General features: G+C 47.1%; 2 protein-coding genes across 5 annotated transcripts in view; both read left to right on the top strand.

Annotated features, from left to right (window-relative positions):
* The window catches only part of GALNT6 (polypeptide N-acetylgalactosaminyltransferase 6), a 34,482-nt gene extending 30,489 nt beyond the window's left edge, over positions 1 to 3,993 (top strand). For 2 of the 3 annotated variants that reach the window (XM_081821686.1, XM_081821687.1), the window contains exons 12-13: positions 1,104 to 1,256; positions 2,251 to 3,993. In XM_081821686.1, coding sequence (XP_081677812.1) covers positions 1,104 to 1,256; positions 2,251 to 2,364 — 267 coding nt within the window. In that variant the 3' untranslated portion in view covers positions 2,365 to 3,993. The remainder of the gene's footprint in view (positions 1 to 1,103; positions 1,257 to 2,250) is intronic. The other variant, XM_081821688.1, reaches the window with a different exon arrangement.
* A 3,827-nt stretch (positions 3,994 to 7,820) lies between these two features.
* CELA1 (chymotrypsin like elastase 1) lies at positions 7,821 to 26,371 on the top strand. 2 transcript variants are annotated; one of them, XM_031018519.2, is made up of 8 exons: positions 7,821 to 7,962; positions 8,632 to 8,714; positions 10,550 to 10,650; positions 11,552 to 11,677; positions 12,870 to 13,006; positions 14,217 to 14,323; positions 25,333 to 25,482; positions 26,232 to 26,371. In XM_031018519.2, the coding sequence occupies exons 1-8, from the start codon at positions 7,923 to 7,925 to the stop codon at positions 26,247 to 26,249; spliced, it is 762 nt and encodes a 253-aa protein (XP_030874379.1). In that variant the 5' UTR covers positions 7,821 to 7,922; the 3' UTR covers positions 26,250 to 26,371. The 2 variants fall into 2 exon arrangements, with proteins under 2 accessions (XP_030874379.1, XP_006747697.1); XM_006747634.3 differs by having other exon boundaries at positions 7,822 to 7,962; positions 14,217 to 14,362.
* The last annotated feature ends 727 nt before the right edge of the window (positions 26,372 to 27,098 follow it).

Raw genomic sequence — 27,098 nt, 5'->3', positions numbered from 1 at the left:
AAAAAAAAAAGATTTTATTTATCTGACAGAGAGAGCACAAGCAGAGGGAGAGAGAGAGAGAGAGAAGCAGGCTCCCTACTGAGCAAGGAGCCCGATGTGGGACTCGATCCCAGGACCCTGGGATCATGACCCGGGCCAAAGGCAGCCGCTTAACCGACTGAGCCACCCAGGCGTCCCCTGCCGAATGAGGTTTTAGAGTAACTTTGGAAACTTTTTGAGCACTTGCTCTCACCCACACCCAGCTTCACCTCCTCCCCTGCCCAGAAGCCACCGCGCTGACTCTGTCACCAGCAGTGACCCCAAAACAACCATCTACTGACATGTCACAGTTACCTGGCATGCTGGGAATGTGTCCCATGCTTTACAGTGCCCCAGCTCTTCCCTGAGGACTAACTAGTGACCTCCCTGACTCCAGTCCCTCAGCCTGCCCTGAATGCCCAGCGTTTGGTAAGGAAGAGGCACTTGACACAGAGCTGAAGCAAGGAAAGGAGTGGCGGGGGACACTGAACAGGCTGCCAACCTGTGCGATCAAGACAAAGTCATTATCAAGCCATGTCCTATGCCACTGGCCCACACGATGATTTTAGGCGGTACATTGGTGAACATTTTTTGTTTTAAACAAAGAAACTAGCATATCAAGCACATGATTTCACAGATGATGCATAGAATGAAGCTAAGTTAAATTTTGAATGATTTTCAAGAAAAAATACTGGGGCGCCTGGGGGGCTCAGTCAGTTAAGCATCTGCCTTTGGCTCAGGTCATGATACCGGGGTCCTGGGATCGAGCCCTGTGGCGGGGGGTGGGGGGTGGGGTCCCTGCTCAGCAGGGAGCCTGCTTCTGCCGCTCGCCCTGCTTGTGCGCTCTCTCCCTCTGTGTCAAATAAGTAAATCTTTTAAAAAAATATAAAAAATACGTTTTAAGTAACCATTATTCCAGTAAAACCTAGATACAGTAAGAATCCTAAAGGTAGCACATGACTTACTGAGGTCTTGGCGCCCCCTCACTTGCTCCCCCAGAAGGTCAACTCTGGCTGGAATCTTAGGGCAGTTGACTCTGGAAGGCAGGGGGCAAACTCTCCACCTCCTCTTGCCTCGCCTTCTAGTACTTTGAGTACACGACCCAGAGGGACCTTCGCCACAACATCGCAAAGCAGCTGTGTCTACACGCCAGTGCTGACACTCTGGGCCTGAGGAACTGTCACTTCACTGGCAAAAACAGCCAAGTCCCCAAGGATGAGGAATGGGAATTGACCCAGGTGAGTGAGCTGCCCAGAGAGCTCAGAATCAAGAACCTACGGCCACAGCCGCCCCCTCCTCCTCCTTTTCTGCATCTTTGGCCATGTGGCAGATGAAGACAATGTAGAAAGTATGGAGAAAGTGGGCTTGGTCCCGGGCAGAGTTCTCAGGGCGTAAGTGATGTCTGGTGAGGTCTGGGTCCGGCTGATACAAAGTTGAGGTTGGGAGTTATGGTCCACGGCCATCGCCGACATGGCTCAAGTATTTTCAGGCTGAACCCAAGTAGATGAAAGTGAAGATTCACCCATGGTTCCTGCCTGCCCTGTGTGTGCCAGGTGCAAATCTCATACTCATGTACACTGAGTGCGGTTAATCTTTCAGAGGTTCTTCCCAAGGAGGGAGTGCCCCCATGGGTAGAGATGAGCCAGCTAAAGTTCAGCAAGTTTGTGACTGGCCCAAGCCCCATCGCTAGTAAATGGCAGACCTGGGATTCAGACCTCGATCATTCTGACTTAAAAGCCTGGGTTCTTTCTAGTACACCACACTGCCTCAGGATATAGAATGTAACTTCTATAATACTGGACCCAAACTAGCACTACCCATGGGCCTCCACACCCCGCCCTACCCCAATCTTCAAGGAAGATCGGGGCCATAAGGAAGGGAAGAGTGTAAATATGATCGAAGGCAAAAAGTGGGAGTGTGCCTCAGGGGCCTTTGCGTCTGGCCATCCAGAGGAGGGGTCCCTGAAAGCATTAGCCCCATGGTCCTGCCTTCCTCTATTCTAGCTGCTCAGGCTAAAGGCAGAAGTGGGAAATTGACAGTGGACCCAGGTGGAAACTCAGGAATGCATCCTATCAGGATATTTGGCATCCAAAGAAAGAAATTTAGAAGTGTCCTCTTTGTGCCTTGTTGTATTGCCTTTGCTTTCTATTTACTGTTCCCCATCTCATGCTCCCTAGTAGCACTGTTAGAGATCTGAAGCCCAGGTTGACCTTTTACCGTGTCATCTTTTAGGACCAGCTAATCAGGAACTCAGGATCTGGTACCTGCCTGACGTCTGAGGACAAAAAGCCAGCCATGGCCTCCTGCAATCCCAGTGATCCCCACCAGCACTGGCTCTTCAACTAAGCCTCGATCACCCCCATGGGAGTTCCCATGGGGAACCAAGCCTCTCAGGAAATAGGATTTTGGGGAACCTGATATTTGAGAACCTGATTATCAGCTTCTCTGTAGGCCTTAAAGATGGATTTCTAAACCCAGTGGATATCAAAGCAGGATCTTCCTACTTTTGCAACACAGAGCCCATTTTCCTTCCCCCATGCTGATGAAAGAGACCGTTGGAACATATGATACTTGGCCTAGAGCTTGCCTCCTGTCCTTGAAACAGACTTCCAAGCAGAGAAGGCAGCCTGGGTAGGGCCCAAGGCAGCAATGCTGAATTCAAGAAAAGTCCTTGTGCAGCCACGTCCTGAGTCCCTGGTCGTGTGGAGCACCCACAGAACTAGTGAAGTAGTACCTTCGAACAGAGAGACTAGAGGTCTGCAAGAGTCTCCCTGGTAATATTGCCCGAAGTTTCTAGAGCCAATTAGTTTATAGAAAGCACCCCAACAGAAATCCTTTATCTTCTTTCGTCTGCACAGTAACCCTGTGAGAAAGGCCGGGAACCACCAGGCCCATTTTACAGATAAGAAAGCAGAGGCAGAGAGAGAAAGGGGCTTGTCTGTAGTCCCACAGTTAGTGGATGGCGGGAGCCAAGACAGACTTGATTTCGAATGCTGAGCCAGAGCTCCTTCCACCACACCACAAGAACACTAGACACCTCACCATCAGCCTTCGCATTCTCTCTTCCCTCCGTGCTGATCACTTCTGGCTGGCTGGCCTCCATAGAGCCTGGAACAGCGGAGCCAGATAGCCATGAGGGAGACCACAGTTGGGGATCCTGGGATGTCAGTGCTGAAAGCAAGCTCATGCAGCCAGTGAGTCTCAGGTCTCAGTCCCAGAAGCCTTTTTTCAATGCCCCATATATAACGTAGATGAAAAGCCGACTGGCAGTGGGCGAAGTTGAGGGCAGGTGAGGACAATGCCCAACAGCCCTTGAACTTCTAAAGGTCTGTGACCACCATTCGAAACTGTTCTTTCAGCCCAACCCTATCGTTTTCGTATTGTGAACCTGAGGCCAGATGACTAATTTGTCCAACACCACACGGCAAGGTATTGGCAACCTGAGACCAGAACCCGGGTAAGACTATCAAGAGCCCAGGGCAGTCTGAGGAAGCAGGGACCGTGTGGAGAATGGAGCATGACTGCAGAAATGGCCTCGTCTGCTGTACCCGCATGGAGTCCCCGTGGGGAGCAGACCCGACACGCGTGTCAGCTCTTCTCCAAGCAAGTTGGACCTCACCACGCCTGGCCACTTTGCCTGAAAGAGAGAGCCCAGCTGCCTAGAGGAGTCACATTCTTTCCAGAAGGGCTTCTGACTTTTGGTAGCAGGCTGTCATCTAGGACATCACCACATGAGGGCGCCCTGGGACCACAGCCGTCTCTCCGGGCCCAACTCCACACTGCAGGAGGTCTCCTAAATTCCTTGAGAGTTTTCAAGACCCTGTAGGGGAAACATTCCGAGGTAGCCCAGCCAGAGGGAGAGGAGAGAGTGGCCAGGATATGGCCAGGGGTGGGAAAAGGAAAAATTCTTTGCTGGAAAGAGAATTGGACTTGAGATCCCAATGAAAATAAAGGTCTTATGGCTTTGGTAAAGGAGACTTGCCTTTGGTTCCTCCTACCCCCACATTGTCCCTTAGCTGATCCGTTGGCAAATCCGTTGATTCGGGCTGTGGAGAGCCCCACGCATCTGAAAAGTTCTGTCACATCATTGTCTCTTGTCCCTAGACATCCTCTGGCCCCCGATCTAGCCCACATACTGTGTGTCAAGCCCATGTAGACATGAGGAGATGTAGGATGAGACTCTTGCCCCATGGAACTCACTCTCGCTGGGGAAGCAGATGGAAGCAAGTCAGGACAAGCCTGGAGGTGTTCAGAGCTGTGCTAGGTGACGGGGAAAGAACGATTCCTTCCATCTAGGGAAATCGGGGAAGGCCTCACAAAGATGGTAACATTTGACCTTCGGCCTCAAGGATGAGTCCTGAGGGGCAATCTCACAGAAGCACCGATCTAGAGTGAGAAAAGTCACAGAGAACAAAGCTACAAGTGGTTCTGAAAAGCCAAGGGGACATCGGGGTGAAGGAGCAGTGGATGCAGAAGCTGGAGGGCTGGGGCCACATTATGACTTTCATGGGACCTAGGTCCTTTTGTCTTCACGAAAAATTTCTTAAATTATGTTTTACAACTGCATTGGTATAAAGATGAATATTGGCTGATGGTATTCATTATATTTCTTCTGATTTTTATTTTTTTATTTATTTTTTTATTTTTTTTTTTAAAGATTTTATTTATTTATTTGAGAGAGAGAGAATGAGAGAGAGCAAGCACATGAGAGGGGGGAGGGTCAGAGGGAGAAGCAGACTCCCCACCGAGCAGGGAGCCCGATGCGGGACTCGATCCCGGGACTCCAGGATCATGACCTGAGCCGAAGGCAGTCGCTTAACCAACTGAGCCACCCAGGCGCCCCTATTTCTTCTGATTTTTAAAGAGACTAAAACTGTGGGGCCCTAGGCACTGGGCCTGCTGTGCCCACTGGGTAAGTCAAGCCTGTAGAACAGTGGGTTGGGGCCCAGCTGAGAAGGCTTTGAAGGCCACGCTAATGTGGGTAAACCAGAGGGAGCCGTAGTTCCTAACTCTAGTCCTAGCCCTATTCTTGGTTGCACTAAACATCTAAATGTTTATCAGGTGTTGATTGTTTGCCACTTACCCCGATATCCCTCCTACTCTCTATGGCATCACTCAACAGCTCTCCAGCCCGATCTTAGGATATATGCCCAACCACGGTGCCCTGTTGTGGTGCCAAGTTTCCTCCCCCCTACACAAAAACAGCACAACGTCTCCTGGGGGCAGTCAGCTAAGAGTGACTCACAGGGAGCAAGAGGTGCAGCAGAAGAGAGGAAACCACATACCACACCTAGAGAGTAGGCCCAGATTTGGGGGTGAAGGGAGGACTAGGGAAGGTAGGTGGTCAAGAAGAGGGAGAGGGCACGGATGGGGTGGTATAAGGCTTCATGGCCTCCCCTTAGCTGAGGTTGGTCTCACCCTAACCCAATATCTACACTATTGCTTAAAATTCACCCCTCTGACCATTCTCAGAGTTAACCTAAAACCTTAAAACCTTGCCTACATCTTGCTTAAAACCTTGACACTACCCCTTTGCTACTATCTCCTGGCTCCAGAAGCCTCTCACCTTGGCATTGAATGGCTGGTCCCTCCTAGGGATCTACTTCCCACCTGAAGAGGATTGGCGCCATTGCCCAAAATAGCTTAATGTCCCAGAAGATATTCTTATTTTTAATTACAAAAGTAATGCTGTAGAGAAGCCAAATAATACAGAACAATATGAATTTAAAATGTGAAATCGATCCTCGCAATGCCTCCATACCTATTGATTCATTCTCTAGAAGTAATAACTTCTGTGTAGAAACAGTTCCATCCCCTTTTTCTGTGAATATACAAATAGACACATACCCAGGACCATATCATCTGCGATTTGATGTCTTCATTTAATATCTCAAGGACATCTTTTCCTATCAGTTCATTTAAGTCTAACTCATTCTTTTTAAAAGCTGGAGAGTAGTCCATAATATGGTTAAACCCAGTTTCTTTAGCCTTTCCCTGCTGATGAATACTTGGGTTTTTCCCAAATTCTGCGGCAACTTGGTGACAAACTGCATAACCCACATCCTCGGACATTTATTTTTGTGCCTGTGTTTATTTCAAAAGGATGCATTCCTAGATTTAGAGTTGCTGAATCAGAAGAAACGCAGTGCTTCAAAATGTAAACCCAAACCACTGTCTACGTCTAACCCTAAGAGTGAGAATAGAAGAGTCAGCCCAGCAGGGGAGATGAGGCTGGTATTTATGCAAATACAGATTGGGCTCCTCTGAGCTAGGCCAAGGGTGTAGAGGTGCATGGGACATTGGCCCTGCCCTTAGAGGCTCACTTTGGAGTATGTGATGTGGAGGGGTAACCTTTAGGTGGCCCTAAAGCCTCCTCTTGGGCTCCTTGTCCTGGGGCGAGATCTGTCTCCTTAACTCCAGAACAAACAGGGAGTTGGGGGAAGGATGACCCAAGAGGCCCTGGTTCCCCAGCCAAGCCCAGGCCTCTTCCCCACTTACTTCTGTTAGAATGCCAGGGGTGGGATGGGAAAGGGGACCCTCCAGGTGACCTTAGCACCATAATGTGTTTGCCCTGAACACCTCAGTGATGGAAAGTACAGAACTTCCAACAGCCTTTTCCAGGCTTCTCCTGCACCTGCAGGCACGAAACTTGAATTCTAGGGGCGCCTGGGTGGCTCGGTCGGTTAAGCGTCTGACTCCTGATTTCGGCTCAGGTCATGATCTCAGGGTCGTAACATCAAGTCTCATGTCAGGCTCTGAGTTCAGCCAGAGTCTGCTTGAGATTTTCTCTCTCTCTCTCTCTTCCTCTGCCCCTCCCCCTGCTCATGTTCTTTCTCTCTCTCTCTCTTCCTCTGCCCCTCCCCCTGCTCATGTTCTTTCTCTCTCTCTAAAATAAATAAATAAAATCATTTGAAGGAAGGAAGGAAGGAAAAGGAAAAGGAAAGGAGAAAGAAGGAAAGAAACTTGAATTCTGGAAAGCATCTAGGCCACAAAGACCCCCAGGTGAACCAGGTGACTTTCCTGCCTCCCTCCAGGCTTCCTGGCTTCTCTCTGCCTAAACCACAGCTCCACTAATAAAGGTCCTCCCTCTGGAGCCTCCCAACCCAAAATCCTCTGCCCACCACAGGGCACCCTGCACCTCCTTCCTTCCTCCCCTCCTGACTTTGATGGGCAGGGCCTTTCCTCTTCTGCAGGACAGGCCTGTTCCTCACCTGTTCCCTCTGCCCTCCATGCTCACAACCCTCAGACTATCTCCCTATCCTGGGAGCGCCCCCTTCTAACCTGCCTCACATTCTCCTTCTCTGGGCACTCTCCATCTGAGTCTCCCCAAACCCGTTTCTTAGTACCTTCTTCCACCAGAATGCTCTCCACTGTATCTACTCTGCTTTGGCTCCCTGCATTTACACCTCTGTCTGCGTCCTGGGGGCATGTCCCACTTCCCTGCTTGGGCAGGGGGAGCTTGCTGGCTCTTCTTTTTGCTAAGCACTCTTCCCTCCTCCACACCTCCCCCTTGCCTCCACCTCTGCACGCACAGAACGGATCTCTGCACTTTGAATGCCACAGAGGACAGAAAGGCAGTGACAGACCAGGAGGGGAGCCCCCTGAGGGCCAGGCCGGTCTGGTCCCCACTCTGATTTCTGAAAAAGAGCTTACTGGCTGCTTTTCAACTGAAGGTAGATGATTAATTCAGCCCTAACCCAACCTTGTTCTGTCTTTGAACAACAAATTAGTTTACTTGCAAATCAATCTTTTCATTTGTATTTCCATGTCACCTGGGATTTTCCCCGCCTTCCATCGGCAGCCCTGCCAGCTGGTGGCAAGAAGGTCAGCAAAGCCGCTGATAAGAGGAATATAAAGAGGGCTTGGTTCATGGCAAGGGGGCAGTGGTCCACTCAGCCAGCAACATGCTCCGCTTCCTGGTGTTCACCACCCTGGTCCTTTATGGTAAGTGGGTCATCTGGTCTGGGTTCTAGGAGGAGGATTTGAACAGGAGGGTCAAAAGCAATCCTTAAATCCAGGCCTGTTCTTTATGCCAGGGCGGGATGGAACACTCTGACTGTGAGTCTAGCAAAAACTTTACCCTCCTGGAGCCCATGAGAGGAACAGTCGGGGCCACTCTCCATGCAGAACCCTCTGGTTGGCCGGACCTTGAACCATGAAGCAGAGATGCCCCTTTCCGGGGCCTGGGCTTTCTCACCACTCCCACTAACAGGAAGACACCCTCGGCAGGTGCCTGACTGGGATGTGCACTGCTGTGCTTGCCCCCTGGAGAATCCTGCCAACGCACTGTATGTGTGGGTAGAGGTGGGAGGTCACCTCAGGCCATGGGATGCCCCCCAAGCAAGGCTGAGACCACAGGGAGCCTCCGGAGCCCTAGCCTAGGGATGTGAGATGCGTCCTTCACAACATGCCAGAGTTCTGAGGACACCTGGGGGAAGCAGAAGCCATTCAGACTCCTCTATTTTCAAAAGGGGCTCCCATAACTCTCAGCGGGGCCCCTCATTTGCTAGGGAGGAACTGTGAATTCGCAGACAAAGCAAACTGCCTCCCTGCTCCCTACCCTGAGCTGACCCCATGCTTAGTCATCACTCACTCTTCTTCTGCCCCACAAAGGACACAGCACCCAGGACTTTCCAGAAACCAATGCCCGGGTAGTTGGAGGGGCTGAGGCCCAGAGGAATTCCTGGCCCTCTCAGGTGGGTGCTCCTTCACAGCCCCAGACTTCTAACAAAACAAGAGTCGCCTGTGTGCTGGTATATGGTATCGCGTGTGTTTGTACATCCCTGTCAACAAGAAGCTCTCTGACGGTCTGGATTCTAGATTTTTTTTTTTAAGGTTTTATTTATTCATTTGACAGAGAGAGAGACAGCGAGAGAGGGAACACAAGCAGGGGGAGGGGGAGAGGGAGAAGCAGGCTTCCCGCTGAGCAGGGAGCCCGATGCGGGGCTCGATCCCAGAACCCGGGGATCATGACCCGAGCCGAAGGCAGACGCTTAACGACTGAGCCACCCAGGCGCCCCTAAAAATATTTATTTTTATTTTTATTTTTTTTAAGATTTTATTTATTTATTTGACAGAGAGAGACAGCGAGAGCAGGAACACAAGCAGGGGGAGTGGGAGAGGGAGAAGCAGGCTCCCCGCTGAGCAGGGAGCCCGATGTGGGGCTCGATCCCAGGACCCTGGGATCATGACCCGAGCCGAAGGCAGACGCCCAACGACTGAGCCCCCCAGGTGCCCCTGGATTCTAGATCTAAGAGATGAATGGGGCCAGGCTTAGGCGGAAAAGGCGTGCCAAAGTTTTGGAGGAGGGGATTTGAACCCCAACCCCACTCACTTTCCCAGGCTCACACCCAAACACAAACCACATATATGTCCCCAGAGATACTTCCTGTGCTGCACTAGCAAGACTGTACGAGACCCACCCTCAGACTCCTCACACACATGCACACACGCACACGCACACACATGCACACCCCACTCCACGCCGGGTGCCTCTGCATTCAGGCACAACCCCATCCCCAAGGAGAGCAGCTTGCTTGTTTGGCTATTGAGAGTTTCTACTTTCTAACAGGGCAGCCAGGCTTTGAGTTAAGCCATTCTAAATGCGTAGAATGGCATTGAATTGGCATTGAATGGCTGGTCCCTCCTAGGGATCTACTTCCCACCTGAAGAGGATTGGCGCCATTGCCCAAAATAGCTAATGTCCCAGAAGATATTCTCATTTTTAATTACAAAAGTCATGCTGTAGAGAAGCCAAATAATACAGAACAATATGAATTTAAAAAGTGAAATCGATCCTCTCAATGCCTCCATACCTATTGATTCATTCTCTAGAAGTAATAACTTCTGTGTAGAAACAGCAAATTAATCGGGGAATGGCCACTTTCAGAGGACTCATGGCAGTTAGAATGAAATTCAGTTCACAAAAGTTTGCAGCCCAGTTTTCAGAAGTAGAGCTATTGTGGAATAGGAGGTGCTGAAGACGACATGAGCTGGTAAAAATGAGTATTCCAGAGGTCATTCTTATTCCCTAGGGGAGGGGGATAGGGTATGTCTTGGAGACCTTGGAGGGGGAGCTCTGGAGACCCGAGCCAGTGGGCTCAGGTGATGGAGAAATTCCATGGCCACATTTCCTACCAAGAGGCAACGGAGGTAACAGGACCTGGGTTCTTGACCCTTTGCAACAACCCAGAGTAGGGATGTCACCTGTCTGTGCATCTTTCCTCCCCCCATCCATGGACACAGCAAGCATCACCCATGGGCCCAGCAAGCATCACCCAACAACGGAGCCCTCTTTCCTGCTGATCGCAGCGCCATCTGCACACCCCTTCTCACCACCACTCCAGGGAGCCACCAACAACCGATCAGTAGCAACCAACAGGTCCCATGAAGCCCCTCGGCCACCTCTAGCCCACAGAGTTGGAGAAGGTTTTGAAGGATGGCAGGAATTGAAGGAAGTGTAACAGGTAGTTTGGGGCAAAGCCTCTTAAGAAACACCAGCCTCTCCCTCTTTTCTCCCCTCCCCTTCTAGATTTCCCTCCAGTACCTGTCTGGGGGCAAGTGGTATCACACCTGTGGAGGGACCCTCATCAAACAGAACTGGGTGATGACGGCTGCTCACTGCATGGACACGTGAGAAAAACAAAACCCAGCTTTGCTGCGCCCCTGGAAGGGGAGAAGTCTGGCCTTTCTCAAGGAATACATATGTCTGAGCACTCGGGGCAAGACTTTAAGGGAGTGTTGGGGGTCCTGTAGGGAGGTAGCAGGATATAATGAAAAGTACAGATTTGGGCATCAGGCAAGCTTTGGTTCAAATCCCAGTCCACCTTCTTCTACCTTTGTGACCTTGGATGGCTTACTTAGCTTCTCTAAGTTCTCATTCTCTTATTTCTAACATGGGGGTAATAACACCTACTTCGTAGAGTTATTAGGAGGATTAAGTAGGTGACTATCTCAGTGCCTGGTCAACGCCTGGCTGGTAACCATTTTTTTCATATTGTCTTGAGCCATTGTTCTCAAATCTGAGCACGAATCAGAATCACCTGGAAGGCACAGATTGCTGGGTCTTTCCCAGCAGAGCTTCTGACTTGGTAGGTTCAGGTTGAACCTGATAATCTGCATTTCTAACAAGTTTCCAGGTTATGCTGCTGCTGCTGCTGCTGGTCCAGGGATCGTGTTTTAAGAACTATTGGTGTATAACCTCCCCCAGACCCCTCTGTGGGCTGAGAACCGTTGTATCATTTGTGCTCACCACACCCCTCCCAGGTTATGAGATATCCAGTCTATGATGCTTAACCTCATAAACTGGGCAATGAAGTTGATGGTAGTTTTTGTCACTCCCCCAAGTTAGTAAATTAGAGAAGGAGAGAGCTTGTTACTTCCTCATCTTCCAGGGTCTTTCGTCCGCCTTCTGCCTGGGTCAGATAAGATGGCTGCCTGTCCTAAATAGGATGTGAGATGGTTTCCCAGCTTTTATCTGAGGGGAAAGAGCCCCCTGGATCCCTCAGGGGTTCCTTCTCCTCTGTCACTCCAGACCAATGACCTTCCGTGTGGTGGTTGGAGAACACAACCTGAACCAGAATGATGGCACCGAGCAGTCTGTGAGTGTGCAGAAGATCGTTGTGCATCCATCCTGGAACAGCAATAACGTGGCTGCCGGGTAGGGGCACGGCTGGGCTGGCCTCGGGCTGGGAGGTCGAGGGCTGACTGGCCAGCAACAGGGTCTTGGCGTCCCTCACATTCATTCAGAAGGACTCTGAGAATTTGGATTTTGGAAGGCTTGGGAATTTTTGAAGGTCTTTGGGAGTTCTTTGATCTAGGCTGGTCTGCATGATTGGATCCCCTGAAACTCCTTCTCTGTGCAGAGTTTAATGTTTTCCATCTGTGTTGTTATTTATTATTCATTTTCTGGAATAGACGCCACCAGCAAAAGTAAATTTCTTAAAATGAATCTTACATGAAAAAAACTCCTGCAAGACTGAGCTGTAAACTTTTGGAAAGGAAGTAGTTAAAATGGTGGCTGATTCTCTGGAGAATGGGGGTCGCGGGGCGGGTTCAGGTAACTGGGATATTTCTGCAGAGCTTTCAGAAACACGCAGCATTTTTCATCTTTCTTCTCTGAGAATTCTTCTCTACTACCAAGATCTACTACCGCTCTGCTCCTTTCTGATCCCCCCTGTCATAACTGAGAGATGTAAGCTCCACTCCCCTGGGTTGCAGAGGTCACAGCTAGACTACAACACCAAGACCTCACCAGCAGGTGCTGCTGTTAAACCTAGCCTACCATCCAACTGTGTCAAGTCTGAGCCCCAGCAAGTCAGTCCCCTCCTCCTTCAAAGTCGTTAGTTTCTTTTTTTTTTTAATAATTTTTTCTTTTTTTTTCCTTTAAAGATTGACTTATTTATTTTAGAGAGAGAGACTGTGTGCATAGGGGGAGGGAGAGGGAGAGAAATTCTCAAGCAGACTGTCTGCTGAGCGCAGATTCCGATATGGGGCTCAATCCCACAACCCTGAGATCATGACCTGAGCCAAAATCAGGAGTCGGGCGCTTAACCAACTGAGCCACCCAGGCGCCCCTAAAGTTCTTAGTTTCTTTTTTTTTTTAAGATTTTATTTATTTATTTATTTATTTATTTGAGAGAGAGAGAGCAAGCACAAATGGGGGGCAGAGGAGCCTGATGCAGGACTTGATCCCAGGGTCCTAAGCCAAAGGCAGACACTTAACCGACGGAGCCCCCCAGACGCCCCTAAAGCTGTTAGTTTCTAATTCTCTGGGGACACAACGGCTTAGTGAGGGCCAGTCCCTATGCTGACCTGAAGGAAGGCCTGAGCTGGCTCCTTTCCTCCCACAGCTATGACATTGCCCTGCTGCGCCTGGCCCAGAAAGTGACCCTCAACAGCTATGTCCAGCTGGGTGTTCTGCCACAGGAGGGAACCATCCTGGCCAACAACAGCCCCTGCTACATCACAGGCTGGGGCAGGACCAAGAGTAAGTCACCTACATGGGCACCATCCACCACATGGATCTTGAGTAGGTAGCGGGGCTTCTGGGGCACATTTTTCTGTGGTCCTAGGTGTTCATAGCCAGAATCAAGGAACCAGAGATAAAATAACTGGTACATGAAATCAAGCTAAGAACAGGCCATGGAATAGTCAAGTCACATAGACTCATAACTAAAAAAAACAACAAAAACAAAAAACCTCAGAGAATATTTTGTACCTGCCTCTCATTTAATTTTATTTTATTTTAAAAGATTTATTTATTTATGTGAGACAGAGAGAGAGCCTGCAAGTGAGCGTGGTGGGGAAGCACAGAGGGAGAGGGAGAGAGTCTCAAGCAGATTCCCCACTAAGCATGGAGCCCCCGTGGGACTCGATCTCAGGACCCTGAGATCACAACCTGAGCGGAAATCAAGAGTCTGACGCTTAACTGACTGAGCCACCCAGGCGCCCCCGCCTCTCCTTTTATACATGAGGAAACTAAGGCCCAGCAAAAGTAAAGACCCTGTGTAAGATCACATGACTAGTTAGTAACTAGTTAGCTGGGGCCAGGACCCGGGTATCCTGGCTCCCACTTTGGTGGTCATTACACCATCACACTACCTCCGTAGAGGTAGCTCTTGTGAAATGAAAATAAGGGGGTATGGTCCCAGTTCTGCTTCGTACAGTTTGCAGTGTAAGGTGAAAGCAAGAGAGTCCTCAACACATAAGACCATTTTGGTCACTTTAATTTTTCTTTTCTTTTTTTAAGCAGGAGTAGGAGAGGGGCACCTGGGTGGCTCAGTCATTAAGCGTCTGCCTTCGGCTCAGGTCATGATCCTGGGGTCCTGGGATTGAGCCCCGCATCGGACTCCCTGCTCAGCGGGAAGCCTGCTTCTCCCTCTCCCACTCCCCCTGCTTGTGTTCTGCTATCTCTCTGTCAAATAAATAAATGGAATCTTTAAAAAAAAAAAAAAAAGCAGGAGTAGGAGATTGGAGGTTGGTGGTTTGGAGCTTGGGACAGAGACACAGGATGACCCCTGAAGGAAGGGGCCTGTAGCCTCCATATAATGAGGGGAAGGGGGAGGATCTATGGCACGCAATGTGCTTGCCCTGAGTTCAGCTTTCTTCAGAGCCTGGGAAGGTTGGGCAGGGTGTGGAAGAGTTTTTCCCCCAGAGAGCACCTGGTGCTGACCTCCAACTCTGTGCGTCCTGTTCAGCCAATGGGCAGCTGGCACGGAGGCTGCAGCAGGCCTACCTGCCCTCTGTGGACTACGTCACCTGCTCCAGCTCATCTTTCTGGGGCTCCACCATGAAGAGAACCATGGTATGCGCTGGAGGAGACGGGGTTCGCTCAGGATGCCAGGTGAACGCATGCAGGAAGTGTCAGAAATCCCACACTGGGCCCCTCCCCTCTCAGCCCCCCCATCCCCCACCTTCTCCTCACTTCCTTTCTACACCTCCTCGCACTCCCACGTACAGACCTGACTTGCTACTCTGGCGTCCCAGTGAGAATGAGTCTGTGCCAGGAACTCTAGACTCACAGAATCTCAAACTTGAAAGGAACCCTAAAATTCATCGTGCCCAGTGCCCTAACCTCAAAAGCTAGTATGTGGCCCAACATTTGTGTGTCGGTGTGTGTGTGTGGTCCTTAGAAGCTGTTAGCCACCTAGACTTTTTACAGCCCAGAGTGGTGGTTGTTAATTGTGTACGAGGAAGCTCTCTTCCCATCAACCCCCACTTTTCTTGTAACTCCTCCACCACCACCCCTTTACCTCGGTAGTATTTCCAGAAGTGTAGACAGGTGAATACGGCAAGAGAAAGCACACAAAATAGTGTTATAGTCATTTATATATATAAATAGAATCTTCTTCTTCTATTTAGACAGGATCAATCAGCAGTATACCATCTTACAGATATCTTAATGCAGTTCAACAAATGTTCTTGATTACCTATTAAATGCCAGGCACTGTGCTAAGTGTTAGGGATACAAAGATGACTCAAACCGAGGGTTTAGTGGAGGAAGGGCAGGAGCAGACATGTGATAGAACATTGTAATACAATGTGGGTAAGTGTTATAATAAAAATATGCAGTGGGCAATATAGGAGCCTAAAAGATAGGCACTTACCGTACCTGTTGGGGTCAAAAAAGACTTGTCTTCCCCAAGAAAGCAGAGTCTATAAGCAAGTCCTGATGCTTACATAGGAGAAAGCCAGGCAGAAGGGGAAAAGCTATTCAGAGAGATTGACATGAATGAGGGCATGGGCCAAGAAACCCTCTAGAACATGTAGAGAATTACAGGGCGTTCCCTACAGCTAGAGCAGAAGTCAGAGCCCACAAACTTCCAAATCCTGCCTGCTGTCTGTTTCTCTATAGTCTATGAGCTAAGAATGGTTTTTACATTTTTATTTTTTTAAGTTTTTTTTTTTTTAAGATTTGTGTATTTATTTTGAAAGAGAGAGCATAAGCGGGAGGGGCAGAGGGAGAAGGAGAGAGAATCTCAAGCAGACTCTGCACTCAGTGAGGAGCCTGACGTGGAGCTCAATCTCACCACCCTGAGATCACAACCTGAGCCAAAACCAAGAGTTGGCTGCTTAACCAACTGCGCCACCCAGGCACCCTGGTTTTTACATTTTTAAATGGTTGAGAATAAATTTTTTTTTCAAGATTTTATTTATTTATTTGACAGAGAGACACAGCGAGAGAGGGAACACAAGCAGGGGGAATGGGAGAGGGAGAAGCAGGCTTCCTGCCTAGCAGGGAGCCCGATGTGGGGCTCGATCCCAGGACCCTGGGATCATGACCTGAGCCGAAGGCAGACGCTTAATGACTGAGCCACCCAGGCACCCTGAGAATAAATTTAAAAAAGAATAATGTCATGACACATGAAAAATACAAAATTCCAATGTTCATAAAAAAGCATTTAATTGGAATAAATATAGCCACACTTGTTTACTTGCATATTGTTTATGGCTACTTTCATAGAGTTGAATAGTTGTGACAGAGACTCTATAGCCTGCAAAATCTAAAATATTTACTATTTGGCCCTTTATAGAAAAAGTGTGCTGACCCCTGAGCTAGAACATAAACTATTACCATACCAGGGAATGTCAAGAAATGACGCTAGAGGCAAGTAGGAGCCTCTTGACTTAGGGCTTCAAGTGCCATGTGCGGGGGAAGAAAATTTTTTCCTTCTTCCCTTCTATGTTCTTTGGCTCATCTGATAATTAAATTGGTGTAAGACAGATTAACAGGAGAAAAACAGATTTAATTTGCTTTTTATGTGGAGAAGCTCATAAAAATATGAGACTCAAAGACAAAGACCTTTTAGACAAAGAAGTAATAAATTTGTGAAGAACTGACAGGACAAAGACATTTGGGCTTGGGGTAAATGAGTGAAGAAGCAACAGGGTGGGGCGCCTGGGTGGCTCAGCTGGTTAAGCGACTGCCTTTGGCTCAGGTCATGATCCCGGAGTCCCTGGATCGAGTCCCGCATCGGGCTCCCTGCTCGGCGGGGAGTCTGCTTCTCCCTCTCCCGCTCCCCCTGCTTGTGGTCCCTCTCTCGCTGTGTCTCTCTCTCTCTGTCAAATAAATAAATGAAACCTTTAAAAAAAAAAAAAAAAAGAAGCAACAGGGTGAAGTTAACAGGGTTTGTTATATAGCCCTAAATTCCCTATCTCTAATGATAAAGATGTCTCCTTACCTCCTGGTACGGGGAGAGTCCCTTTCACATGGGTGATTATTTTCTGCTTTCAAAGGAACAAAGTAGGGTTAGAATGTCCTTACACTGTCTGTTCTTAAGTAACTTTAATTGAGAATAATCAATATCCCAAAGTGGTATATTTGGGGGCAGCAGCCTGCCATGAACCTCCATCATATGCTTAGGGACATGAACTTTATCTCTTAGGCCTGGGAAACCATTGAAGAGTTATGAAGAGGAGAATAGCATGATCAGATTTGCCTTCTTAGAGGCATTGTCTGATGACAAGGCAAGCATGTCTTTGAAGAGGGTAAGGTTGGCCAAGAGACAGGTTAGGAGACTATTGTAATTATCTAGGCGATAGATTTGAGGGCTTGAACTAGGGCAGCAGAGAGGAGAGAGAAAGAGGAGGACCTGGAATGACTTTCAGGCATCTGGTTTAAGTGATCTGGGAGGGGTTTGCTGCCTCCAATGAGAGAAGGTTTATAGGACTTGGGAGAGAAGGTGGTGAATTTGGTTCTGAACAAGTTGAGTCTGAAATCCCAGTAGGACGTTCAGGTATTGTTAACCAGTAAGTAATTAGATATAGGAAGTAGAACTTAGGGGGAGAGCCAGACTAGAGATACAGCAGGTGAGATCCACCCCCCACCCACCACCCACCCCCATCCCACAGGGGAGAAGTTGTAGAATGAGAAAAGAACAGTGAGTTGAGGAAAGAGCTGTGATAACATGAATACTTGGGCGCTTCAGGGATAGGTGGGGGACAGAGAACCCATAAGACTTAAAAAGGGATTAGAGATCACAAGCGTTTTCCAGAATCTCAGGAAATACTGATGTGTCATACACAGTATACAGAGCATCCAGCAGCCACAGTAGGTAACTGGAAAGGGTCTACTTGGGCCGTTGGTGGGTCACTGGTAACTGTGGCAAGAACAGTGTCAGGAGAGGGGAGAAGCTTTATTGAAGGTACGAAATGAAGAGACAATGAGAAGCATAGTAAGGAATGTAGAATCCCCTTCCAAGAATCTTGGATGAAAGAAAGGGACCAATCTTGGCATCCAAGGCATCCAATCTTGGATGGAAAAAAGTCTGATAACTTTGAGGACGATGACAGGTCACGGAGGGGGTGAATATAGTATGGGACCACTGAGTGTGTTAATAGGCAGAGAAGAAAGGATCTTGTAGGGTCAGAGAGAGAAAGGAGTGGATGGCACAAGATCCAAGAGGAGAAGGAGAGATGAAACCAAGGGCACAGGTGGAGCTGGAACAGGAAGGGATAGAGCAAAATACCAAAATGTGCACAGATCTGAAAGAGTGTACAGGCTGGCTGGCTGGAGGATGGCAGGTGTTCTGCATTAATTTTCTATTTACTTATAAACTAGGAGTCAGTTTGAATGCTGAGAATGAAGGAACAAGGGTTGTATGGGTCTGGATTAATTAAAGTGAGTGGGACAATGATCAGCCTCCAAGATGTTCCTGATAGGGTGAGGTTGGAGACCATGCAGTGACTGAGTATATGATTCACTCCGTTTGACTCGAGACCCAGTTGCAGGGAATGGGTTAATCCAGGGCTGGGTTTTCCTGCCTTGACTGGAGCCAAAGGACAAGAGTGCAGACCAACAGCAAGGTCTGTGCTAGGTGGAAGAAGAGAAGCCAGCAGGAGGCTGGGAGGCTGGCTGAAATAGCAGAATCAAATGATCAAAGATTCCTGGTGAGCACTTAGAACCACGGAAGCAAGGCGACCAACTCCTCCCAGTTTGTCCAGTTTCCTGCATCCTGGGAGCCCTACATGCAAGTAGAACCTGATACACAAGGCAGTCTCTGCCAGGTCCCCACCCTCTAGCTTCCCCCTTTTACCCTAAGGTTTAACCTTTCTGAATTAATTCACTTTCCCTCTCCTCCCTCAGGGTCTTGAACTCTGAAAAAGCAGAGTACTCTTTTTCTGGCAGTGGCTCCAAACTGACAATTCTCTGAGGCAGTTTTGTCTCCAAAGCCTTTCCCACTGCAGTTCCCAAGACTGTGTCTTCTGGGTGTTCAGACTGCTGGGCCCCAACCCTTCACCTCAGACTGGATTCACTGAGCCCCTCTCACCTCAATCCACTCATTCCCACTGAGCTCTTTCCCAGCTCCTCCTTCTGCCCTCAAATCCTCAGCCACATCTTCCATCTCTCCAGAGCCTGTGTTTCTGTTTAGTTCAATTAGCACAAGACAATAGTATTATATATAACTTAATTACCTTCCATTCCTCTAGTCCCAAAATATTCTCAAACCCCCACTAGAATTTGGGTGGAAGAGGGGCGCCTGGGTGGTGCAGTCAGTTGGGCAACCGGGCTCTTAGTTTAGGCTCCAATCGCGATCCCGTGGTTGTGATCTCGAGGTCACCAGATCGAGCCCCCATCTGAGTCTGCTTGAAATTCTCTCTCTCCCTCTGCTGCTCGTGCTCTTTCTCTCTCTCTCTCTGAAATGAGTAAGTCTTTAAAAACAAAACAAAACAAAAAAAACTTGCTTCTCCTTTAAAAAAAAAATCCTCCACTTTTTTTTTTTTAAGATTTTATTTACTCATCTGAGAGAGAGAATGAGATAGAGCATGAGAGGGGGGAGTGGGAGAGGGAGAAGCAGACGCCCGGCTGAGCAGGGAGCCTGATGTGGACTCGATCATGGGACTCCAGGATCATGACCCGAGCCGAAGGCAGTCGCCCAACCGACTGAGCCACCCAGGCGCCCAAAAAATCCCCCACTTTTGATGAGATTCTCAGCTTACCTGAGAGGTACGATCAAAATGTAAATCATTAGTGCTACTCTCAGCTCCTGCTCTGCAGTTCTCACAGCTTTTTGTGAAATTCTCTTGATCCTTTGTGTGGTATTCACAAGTCATGATGGGTTTTGGCTTAACCTCTGTGATATTCACAGGCCACGTGACTTCAGGATCACAATCTTTACCTTGCTCATTCTCTTCATTCCTTTTTTGCTGTTTCTGTCTTGGGGGGATCACTTGCTTGGTAGTCAGCGGCTGTGAACACGCATTTGAAGCTGTTGAGAGGATAACAACAGACCAGGCAGACTATGATGATTACTATAAGCAGGATTCATTCCTGATGTTTGGAATGCACTTTGGAGCCATGGTCCCAAACAATCAAAATCAAAGAAGTCAAAGAGAGATCCCATTGTAGGAGTCAGCCTTTTAAGCCAAGTAGCTTGCTCAGTGATCTTATGTGAGTTTCAGCTCCTCCAGAAGTGTTAATCGAGATGCGACAGGTGGTGCTGGCCACAGCACAGACATCCCCTCGCTCAGCTAGGGATAATTAAGGACTATCCTATCATCAAGAACAGCTTTGGCCAGAGAATCTAAGGGTCTTTGTGGGGCATCTCTTGTCTTGGCAACAGATTCTACCAGGTCTTCAAGAGTTAAAGAGAGGTTTCTGTTCATATTCTGATGTACATTTACTCTACTCCTAACCAGGGAAGTGTGGCCCTACCAAAGGAAGGGAATCCTGAGTCATGAATAATCAATGATTCCTTTCTAACTCAGTTCTTCCTCTAACTCGATGATGTAAATCCAGGGGAGTTGTACAATGAGGTAGGTGTCTTAGTTCATTTGTGGCAAGTCTGCGGGCACACTTGGATAACCTAAAAGGCACTTCCTGGCTCTGTGCCAGCTATCTAGTCCTTTGTAGGCCCAAGGAGGGTGATAACCACCACGGACAAAGACAAACTCTCTCGGGGCACAAACCACTTTTCGATCAGGTGGCACTGTTAGATGGATTCATTCTCAGGGATTGTTCCATTTGCCCATTCAAGCCAGGGGAGAGTTAGGTCTTCTCTTAGTCTGAAATAAAAAGTTGTTCTAAGTTCCAGAGGCTACCGCCCTTAGCCGTGGCCCAGGAGGTGTGGATGATGGTGTTCTATTTCCAGGCCAGCACCAGAGTAAAGGAAAGAAAGGGAAGAAGAAAGGACTTCATATTTAGTTAGAGTATGAAGTCTTGAACTGGCCTCTTGGGAGAAAGCAGTCTACCTCGATGTCAGCTACTTCTCTCCCTAGTGACTTTGCCTGGGAGGTCTCCAACACTTGTGTGGGACCAGATGTCAGGTGGGGCCTTCTCCAGCTGTGAGATGCATGTCCAAGGCTTAAGTCCCTGGAGTCTGGCTGCCCTCTGGGTGGTGAGGAGGACCTGGTGTCATCCCTTCCAAGGAGATTCAAGGGCAGCCTTTGTTCTTATCGATTCCAAAACAGAAGGGTGAGAGAAAATTGGAAGTGTTAGTGTGAAGAGTCACAGCCAGATTTTTTTTAGGAAACTGGAAGAATTCAGGATCCAGGCCAATTTACAGGTGTATAATAGAACCTCAAAGACAATTAACAGGATTAGAATCTAATACACATGAAAGTGTAAACATAATTTCTTCTCTCTACAATTACCTTCATTTTTTATAGTAAAGCTAATTAGTTTGCTTTAAACGTTGCCTGATTTACATAAGTGCAGCAAGAATAGTGATTGACCACATAAGCTCTTTTTTTAAAATTTCTATCTTAACTTTATTTAAATCTAATTAATTAACATAGAACGTATTGTTAGTTTCAACGTAAGCTCTTTTGAAGACTGCTTTGCTGGAACCTTGTAAGCAAAGTACCAGGTCAATTTTTCCATGAGGCTTTATTGGCTCTGTAAAGTCAACCTTAGTTCCTTGAAATTGTCTGGTCATATCTGAGCCTATACACAACTTTCTTAAATATGATATTCTAATCAGGGCTTTGGTAATATAACTAGTGTTTCCAATTGTGCCTTTTTTTTTTTTTAAGATTTTTATTTATTTATTTGACAGAGAGAGAGAGACAGCAAGAGAGGGAATACAAGCAGGGGGAGTGGGAGAGGAAGAAGCAGGCTTCCCGCCGAGCAGGGTGCCGGATGTGGGGCTCAATCCCAGGACCCTGGGATCATGACCCGAGCTGAAGGCAGACATTTAATGACTGAGCCACCCAGGTGCCCCCCAATTGTGTCTTATTATACAAGGAGATCAGATTCTCATTGAACCTCTGTAAATAACTAACTACAGTTACCCTGGAAAAACATGGGTTTGAACTATGTGGGTTGACTGATATGTGGATCTTTTCCAATATAGAACGATAAATGTATTTTCTCTTCCTTATGATTTTTAAATCACATTTTCTTTTATCTAGGTTACTTTACTGTAAGAATACAGTATAGAACACATATAACATATGTGTTAATCGACTGTTTATATTATCAGTAAGGCTTTGGTCAGTAGTAGGCTAGTTACATTTTCGAGGAGTAAAAAGTTATACGGGCATTTTTGACTATTCAGGGAGGGCTAGTTGGTGTCCCTAACCCCCATGGTGTTCAAGGGTCAACGGTATATTGTCATGAAAAGAATACTCGAGACTTTTCAAATTATGGAGAGATCAGGTAGGGAGAAAAAGGAAATGTTTCATCTTTGGTCACAAAGATATAGCTCACCAAATTGTTGATAGCTGAAGATAAAAGAAAAAAAAAAACGGTTTCCTAAAATCTGGAAAAGCAAAACATTAGAGAACCAGCAATGTTTTCAACCAGAAGTCATAGAAATTATAATCATCCTCCTCAATTCATGCAGGCCCATGTAATTAACATTTGTCCTATTTGAATCCATTTTTTCCATCAGTTCTGGAAATTTTCAACCAGTTCAGTTGCTTGATCTGAAAGTATCAGAGACCTGTATTCTAGAGTACTTGTCAGATTCTTTTCCATGAATTTCTCTGAAGATAAAACACATCTGCAGGAAGCTTTTGTAAAATCATCTGAGTAAAACAGTAACTCTCTGTAAATGATAAAAGACTTAAAAATGCCCATTTTTAAAGATCTGATGAGAGTTCATTATAATGGAACTGACAAGGGGACTTACCCACGGCCCTTGGAAATGGTGAGAAAGACCGTAAACTCAGTGTTCGCAAAATGCCACACTCACCTGTTTCTTGGTGTCCCCGGAGCTGTCAGAAGTGTCCTTTGGTCTGGCCTCTGCCACCAAATCTGTTAAGTAACAAATATTCAGCTGATTAAATTTAGAGATCAGGGCGCCTAGGTGGCTCAGTTGGTTAAGCGACTGCCTTCGGCTCAGGTCATGATCCTGGAGTCCCTGGATCGAGTCCCGCATCGGGCTCCCTGCTCGGCAGGGAGTCTGCTTCTCCCTCTGACCCTCCTCCCTCTCATGCTCTCTGTCTCTCATTCTCTCTGTCTCAAATAAATAAATAAAATCTTTTTAAAAAATAAATAAATAAATAAATAAATTTAGAGATCAAAGTGGCTTCAATGATTCATGAATCAGATAGCATCCCATCTAGAAAATAGAATGGAGCTTCATTAAGCTGTAGAAAAGAAAAAGGTTATAAAGGCAGAGAGAGAATGGAAAAAGGAAATTATTAGCAAAGAATGCCTTGTTTTAGGCAAGGTTGCCCTCCTAAGAGGTCTATCAGCAGATTACTTCCTAGTGCTGACTGGGAATTTCCAGGTTGGCTGGTTAAAGATCACATTTCTGGGAGAGGCTGAAGCTACAGTTAGGTTAGGTATTAAGTCTCCGTAGAGCTTGGCGTAAGTGACTTTATTTTAGGCCTGCTGTCATTTTTTAACAGTTGGAACATTTTGGAAGAGTGCTTTGTGATCAAAAGCAGCTTATAAGTGAATTATATAAAATTATATCCTCATGGAGTCAACAGCTGCTCTTGTCTGTCTCTATATTCTTCTAGAGACATGCTTGGCACACCCAAGCGGGTATATGTTTTATTGTGGGTCCCTGGTCATGTGTTCCTCTATTTCTCTTTCTTGTCTTACACACTATTTGATGTTGCAAATTCTTCAGTAAGTTCATGAGAAAGGGAAGCAGTTGTTTTTTTTTTTCCATTTCTTCCCCCACCCACACCGCCCCACCTCTGGCAACCACCAATCCGTCCTCTGTATCTATGAGCTTGTTTTGTTTTGTTCTGTGTTTAAATTTCACATAGAAGAGAGATCATAATGTATCTGTCTTTCTCTGTCTGACTTGTTTCACTGTGCATACTGCCCTCGAGGTCCATCCATGTCCTTGCAAATGGGCAAGATTACCTCTTTTTTCATGCCTGACCTCTCATCCATATTATATTCTAAAATTACTTTTCATTTCCTGCAGAACTTTGTTTTCCCTGGAGTTAATAACTGTCTTTTTAATTTGAATAATATATATTCCACTTATCACTAAGTCAACCCCACACTGTCCACTAGTTTGTAAATGACTTATTTTATCCTCTCTTGACCCCTGTGTTTTGTGTCTTGGTATGGGTCTATTTGCATTTATTGTGAAAGAGACTTGGTGGGTTTTCTCATTTTAGAAACTCCAGAACTTTGGTTCTGAAAATGTTTGTTGATGATTACCCCCCCTCCATTTTTATATTCTCTCTAGAATTTCTGTTATTCACCTACTTACCTCCTTAGATAGTCCTCTTATTTTCTTAGTCTCTCTATATTTTGTTTGTTTGTTCTACTTTATCTTCCAACCCTTCCAATCTTTCATTTCTACAATCATAGTCATAATTTCCAAAGGCTCTTTTTTGTTTTCTGAATGTTCTGTTTAATAGCATGCTGTTCTTGTATCATGGATGCAATATCAATCATAGTTTTTTGTTGCTTGTTTCCTTCTCCCTACAAATCTTGGTTGCCTTCATTTTTTTGTTTATTTCTTTGTCTCCTTGTTTTGAACTTTATTGTTACATTAGAGGCTTTCTTCAGATGTTTGGTACTCCTTCACCATCTGCTCTTATTTCAGAGTGAGGGTAAAAAGCTGATCAGTAGCTCTGAGCCTTTGGTGGGATTCATCCACGGTGAACTGGTCTGTTGGATGATCTAATGAGGCCACTGCGGCAGGGGACCTCCAATGGCAGGATCATCTGGTCTTCCCTCTTATGCTGGTCAGATTTTGCAGAGAAATATCTTTCCATTTTCTGTCTGGAATTATAGAACTGGCATCCTGGGAGCTGAATAAGGAGGAGAGTGTCAAGGTCATATTCTATCAACCCAGGTTTCTCTGATTCTAAGCCTGAGCATGTAACTGCTACCCAATATGTCACTTTCACTCCTCTTTACACCCCAGTTTTTTTTCCTTACCCCCGTTTAGTTTAATGCATTGACTACCTACCCTGTGTCTAAATGCTAAGTCTAATGAGAACCATTGGTTTAAATGCTGGGGATGAAAAAATCATTAGAACACTCTACTCCCCCTACTCTCAGGTTCGGTGTAAGTCAATAAAAGCTACTGAGCTTAAGATGTTCAAAGTTGTATGCTAGCATTGTGGAGAGGAAATGTATCAGTAAGACACAGTTCCTGTCTCAAGAAGCTCATAGATAGGCGTGGCAGGTAGAAACAAATTATGAAACCAAAATACAAGGCAGAACATGACATGAGTGCAGCAAAAGAAAGGAAAAGGTACTGCAGTTGTCCCGAAAGGAAAAAGAGATTTCATCTGCATTGTGGGGATACGAAGGAAGTGGGGATTTGAATTGGAGCTTTAAAACTGCACCAGATTTTACAAGCAGAAATGGGGAGGGGGTATAAGCAAAAAAAAAAGGTTCAGAGATTTAAAAATGGAGTTTTAGACCCCTTCTTCTCCTCCCTGCAGGGTGATTCTGGGGGCCCTCTCCATTGCTTGGTGAGTGGCAAGTACACCGTCCATGGAGTGACCAGCTTTGTGTCCAGCCTGGGCTGTAATGTCTCCAGGAAGCCCACAGTCTTCACCCGGGTCTCTGCCTACATCTCCTGGATAAACACAGTGAGTCTTCCCAGATGACGGGTTGAAACACGGTCATCTGAACCCCGTGTACTGGCAGGGTTGGGGAGCAGAAGTTGGCCAGGGGAAGCCACCATCTTCCTTACCACATTCGTTTACTCCTTTCCCTTGCCTCCGTGGTGCACCTTCCCACCATAATGCTGCCGTCCTGGGTCCCCCTCCGCATACCCACTCAGGCTTCACCAAAGTGTTTACTGCTTAGGGCAAGACAGTGACTACAGCAGACCTCAACCAGGCACATATCAGTGCTGTCCTAAGTCAAAGCCAAGGGAAAAAACGGCTGCAGCAAGGCCCCCATGCTTTCGGGCAATGGAAGAGTCACTAACATTTTCTCCCATGAGCTCTTTCTAAGGGCATTATGAGAAGCTGCTCTACCCTTTGGCAAGAGGTTTTACCACCCTAGACAATGCTCAAAGGTTAGGTGAGAATTTACCTCCACACTGACCGACTTCATCATCATCCCACCTATGCCCTCCAGCCTTCAAAAACACTCTGGAGTCTTTTGGTACGAACTTTGATTCACAACCATCTCCAGGCCTGTCCTTGCCACTAAGTGCTGGGCATCTGCCTATAACACTGAATTGTCTCGACACAGCTGAGATCTACTTCCTGCCCCCCTCCAACTACCCCAGAAACCCGGGCAGGGCCACCCTCAACCAGGAGTCCTGGAAGAAAACAGAAGGGAGGTGGGCAGAAGTTACTGACTGTGGACATATCGGCTTTTCCTTCAGGTTATTGCCTCCAACTGAACATCTTCCTGAGTCCAACGGCCTGCCCAGGATGATGCTTAGATCCACAGTAGGACTTGAGACCATCAAGGACAAAACTTTCTGCGAGATACAGAAAAGCAAATACAACTGAATATACATTACCACCCTGAGTCTTTTTGTTTGTAATGGAGCGCTCTAAAGGAAATGCAGTTCTAGGATCCACATTGGGTGTCATCACATTTCTGTGCTGGGTCTTCCATTTACCGCCACCTCTACCAGTTCACAAACTAAGCCAAGTGGGAATGGTTTTACATTATTCTTTTTGCATTATTTTCGGATCTACCTATCTATCAATCTGCCCATCTGCTCTTCTTCCCATGTGCCTTTGCTATAAGCAAAGGCAAAGAGTGCTTTAAAATGTTCTTGAGTGCTGAAATGTGCCCGGACTCTCCCAGGTAGACTGTGGGCTCATCCTTCTTTTGGTTCCCCGCTTCAGTGTCTAGAACAGGTGCTCACCCCAAAGTTCTGAGTGATGGCAACTACTAGGATACCCTAGAGATAGGAGTATAGGATTCAGTGGTAGGTCAGATGCCAGCAGACAAAGAAAGTGGCCAATTACAAAGGAGATGAGGGAGGCAAGAATAGAAACAAGGAGAAAAGAAGATACTGAACAAAGAGAGGAAAGGGTTGAGCAGAACAAAAAGGGAGAAGAGACCACAATAGAGGGCCTCCAACTAAGTGTGAGTCAGCATTTCAAGGCTGGGACTAAAATAGACAACCGGATCTGGGGTTCTATAAACCACAGAGAACCGGGAAGCTGATAATTCTGCTCGATCCTGACCTGGGCTCAGTCTTTTGGAGTGGCCTACAATAGACGGAAGAGGGAAC

This window comes from Leptonychotes weddellii, chromosome 5, assembly GCF_054177405.1.
Source record: "Leptonychotes weddellii isolate Sample4059 chromosome 5, ASM5417740v2, whole genome shotgun sequence".
Taxonomy (NCBI): Eukaryota; Metazoa; Chordata; class Mammalia; order Carnivora; family Phocidae; genus Leptonychotes; species Leptonychotes weddellii.
The sequence above is the reverse complement of the archived record's forward strand: the minus strand, read 5'-3'. Positions and strand labels throughout refer to the sequence as shown.

Bases quoted from the DNA above. Each gene is read 5' to 3' on its own strand.
- CELA1 (XM_006747634.3), top strand. From the start codon at position 7,923: ATGCTCCGCTTCCTGGTGTTCACCACCCTGGTCCTTTATG. The intron at 8,715-10,549 runs GTGGGTGCTCCT...CTCCCCTTCTAG, and splicing joins GGAATTCCTGGCCCTCTCAG to ATTTCCCTCCAGTACCTGTC. The intron at 13,007-14,216 runs GTAAGTCACCTA...CGTCCTGTTCAG, and splicing joins AGGCTGGGGCAGGACCAAGA to CCAATGGGCAGCTGGCACGG.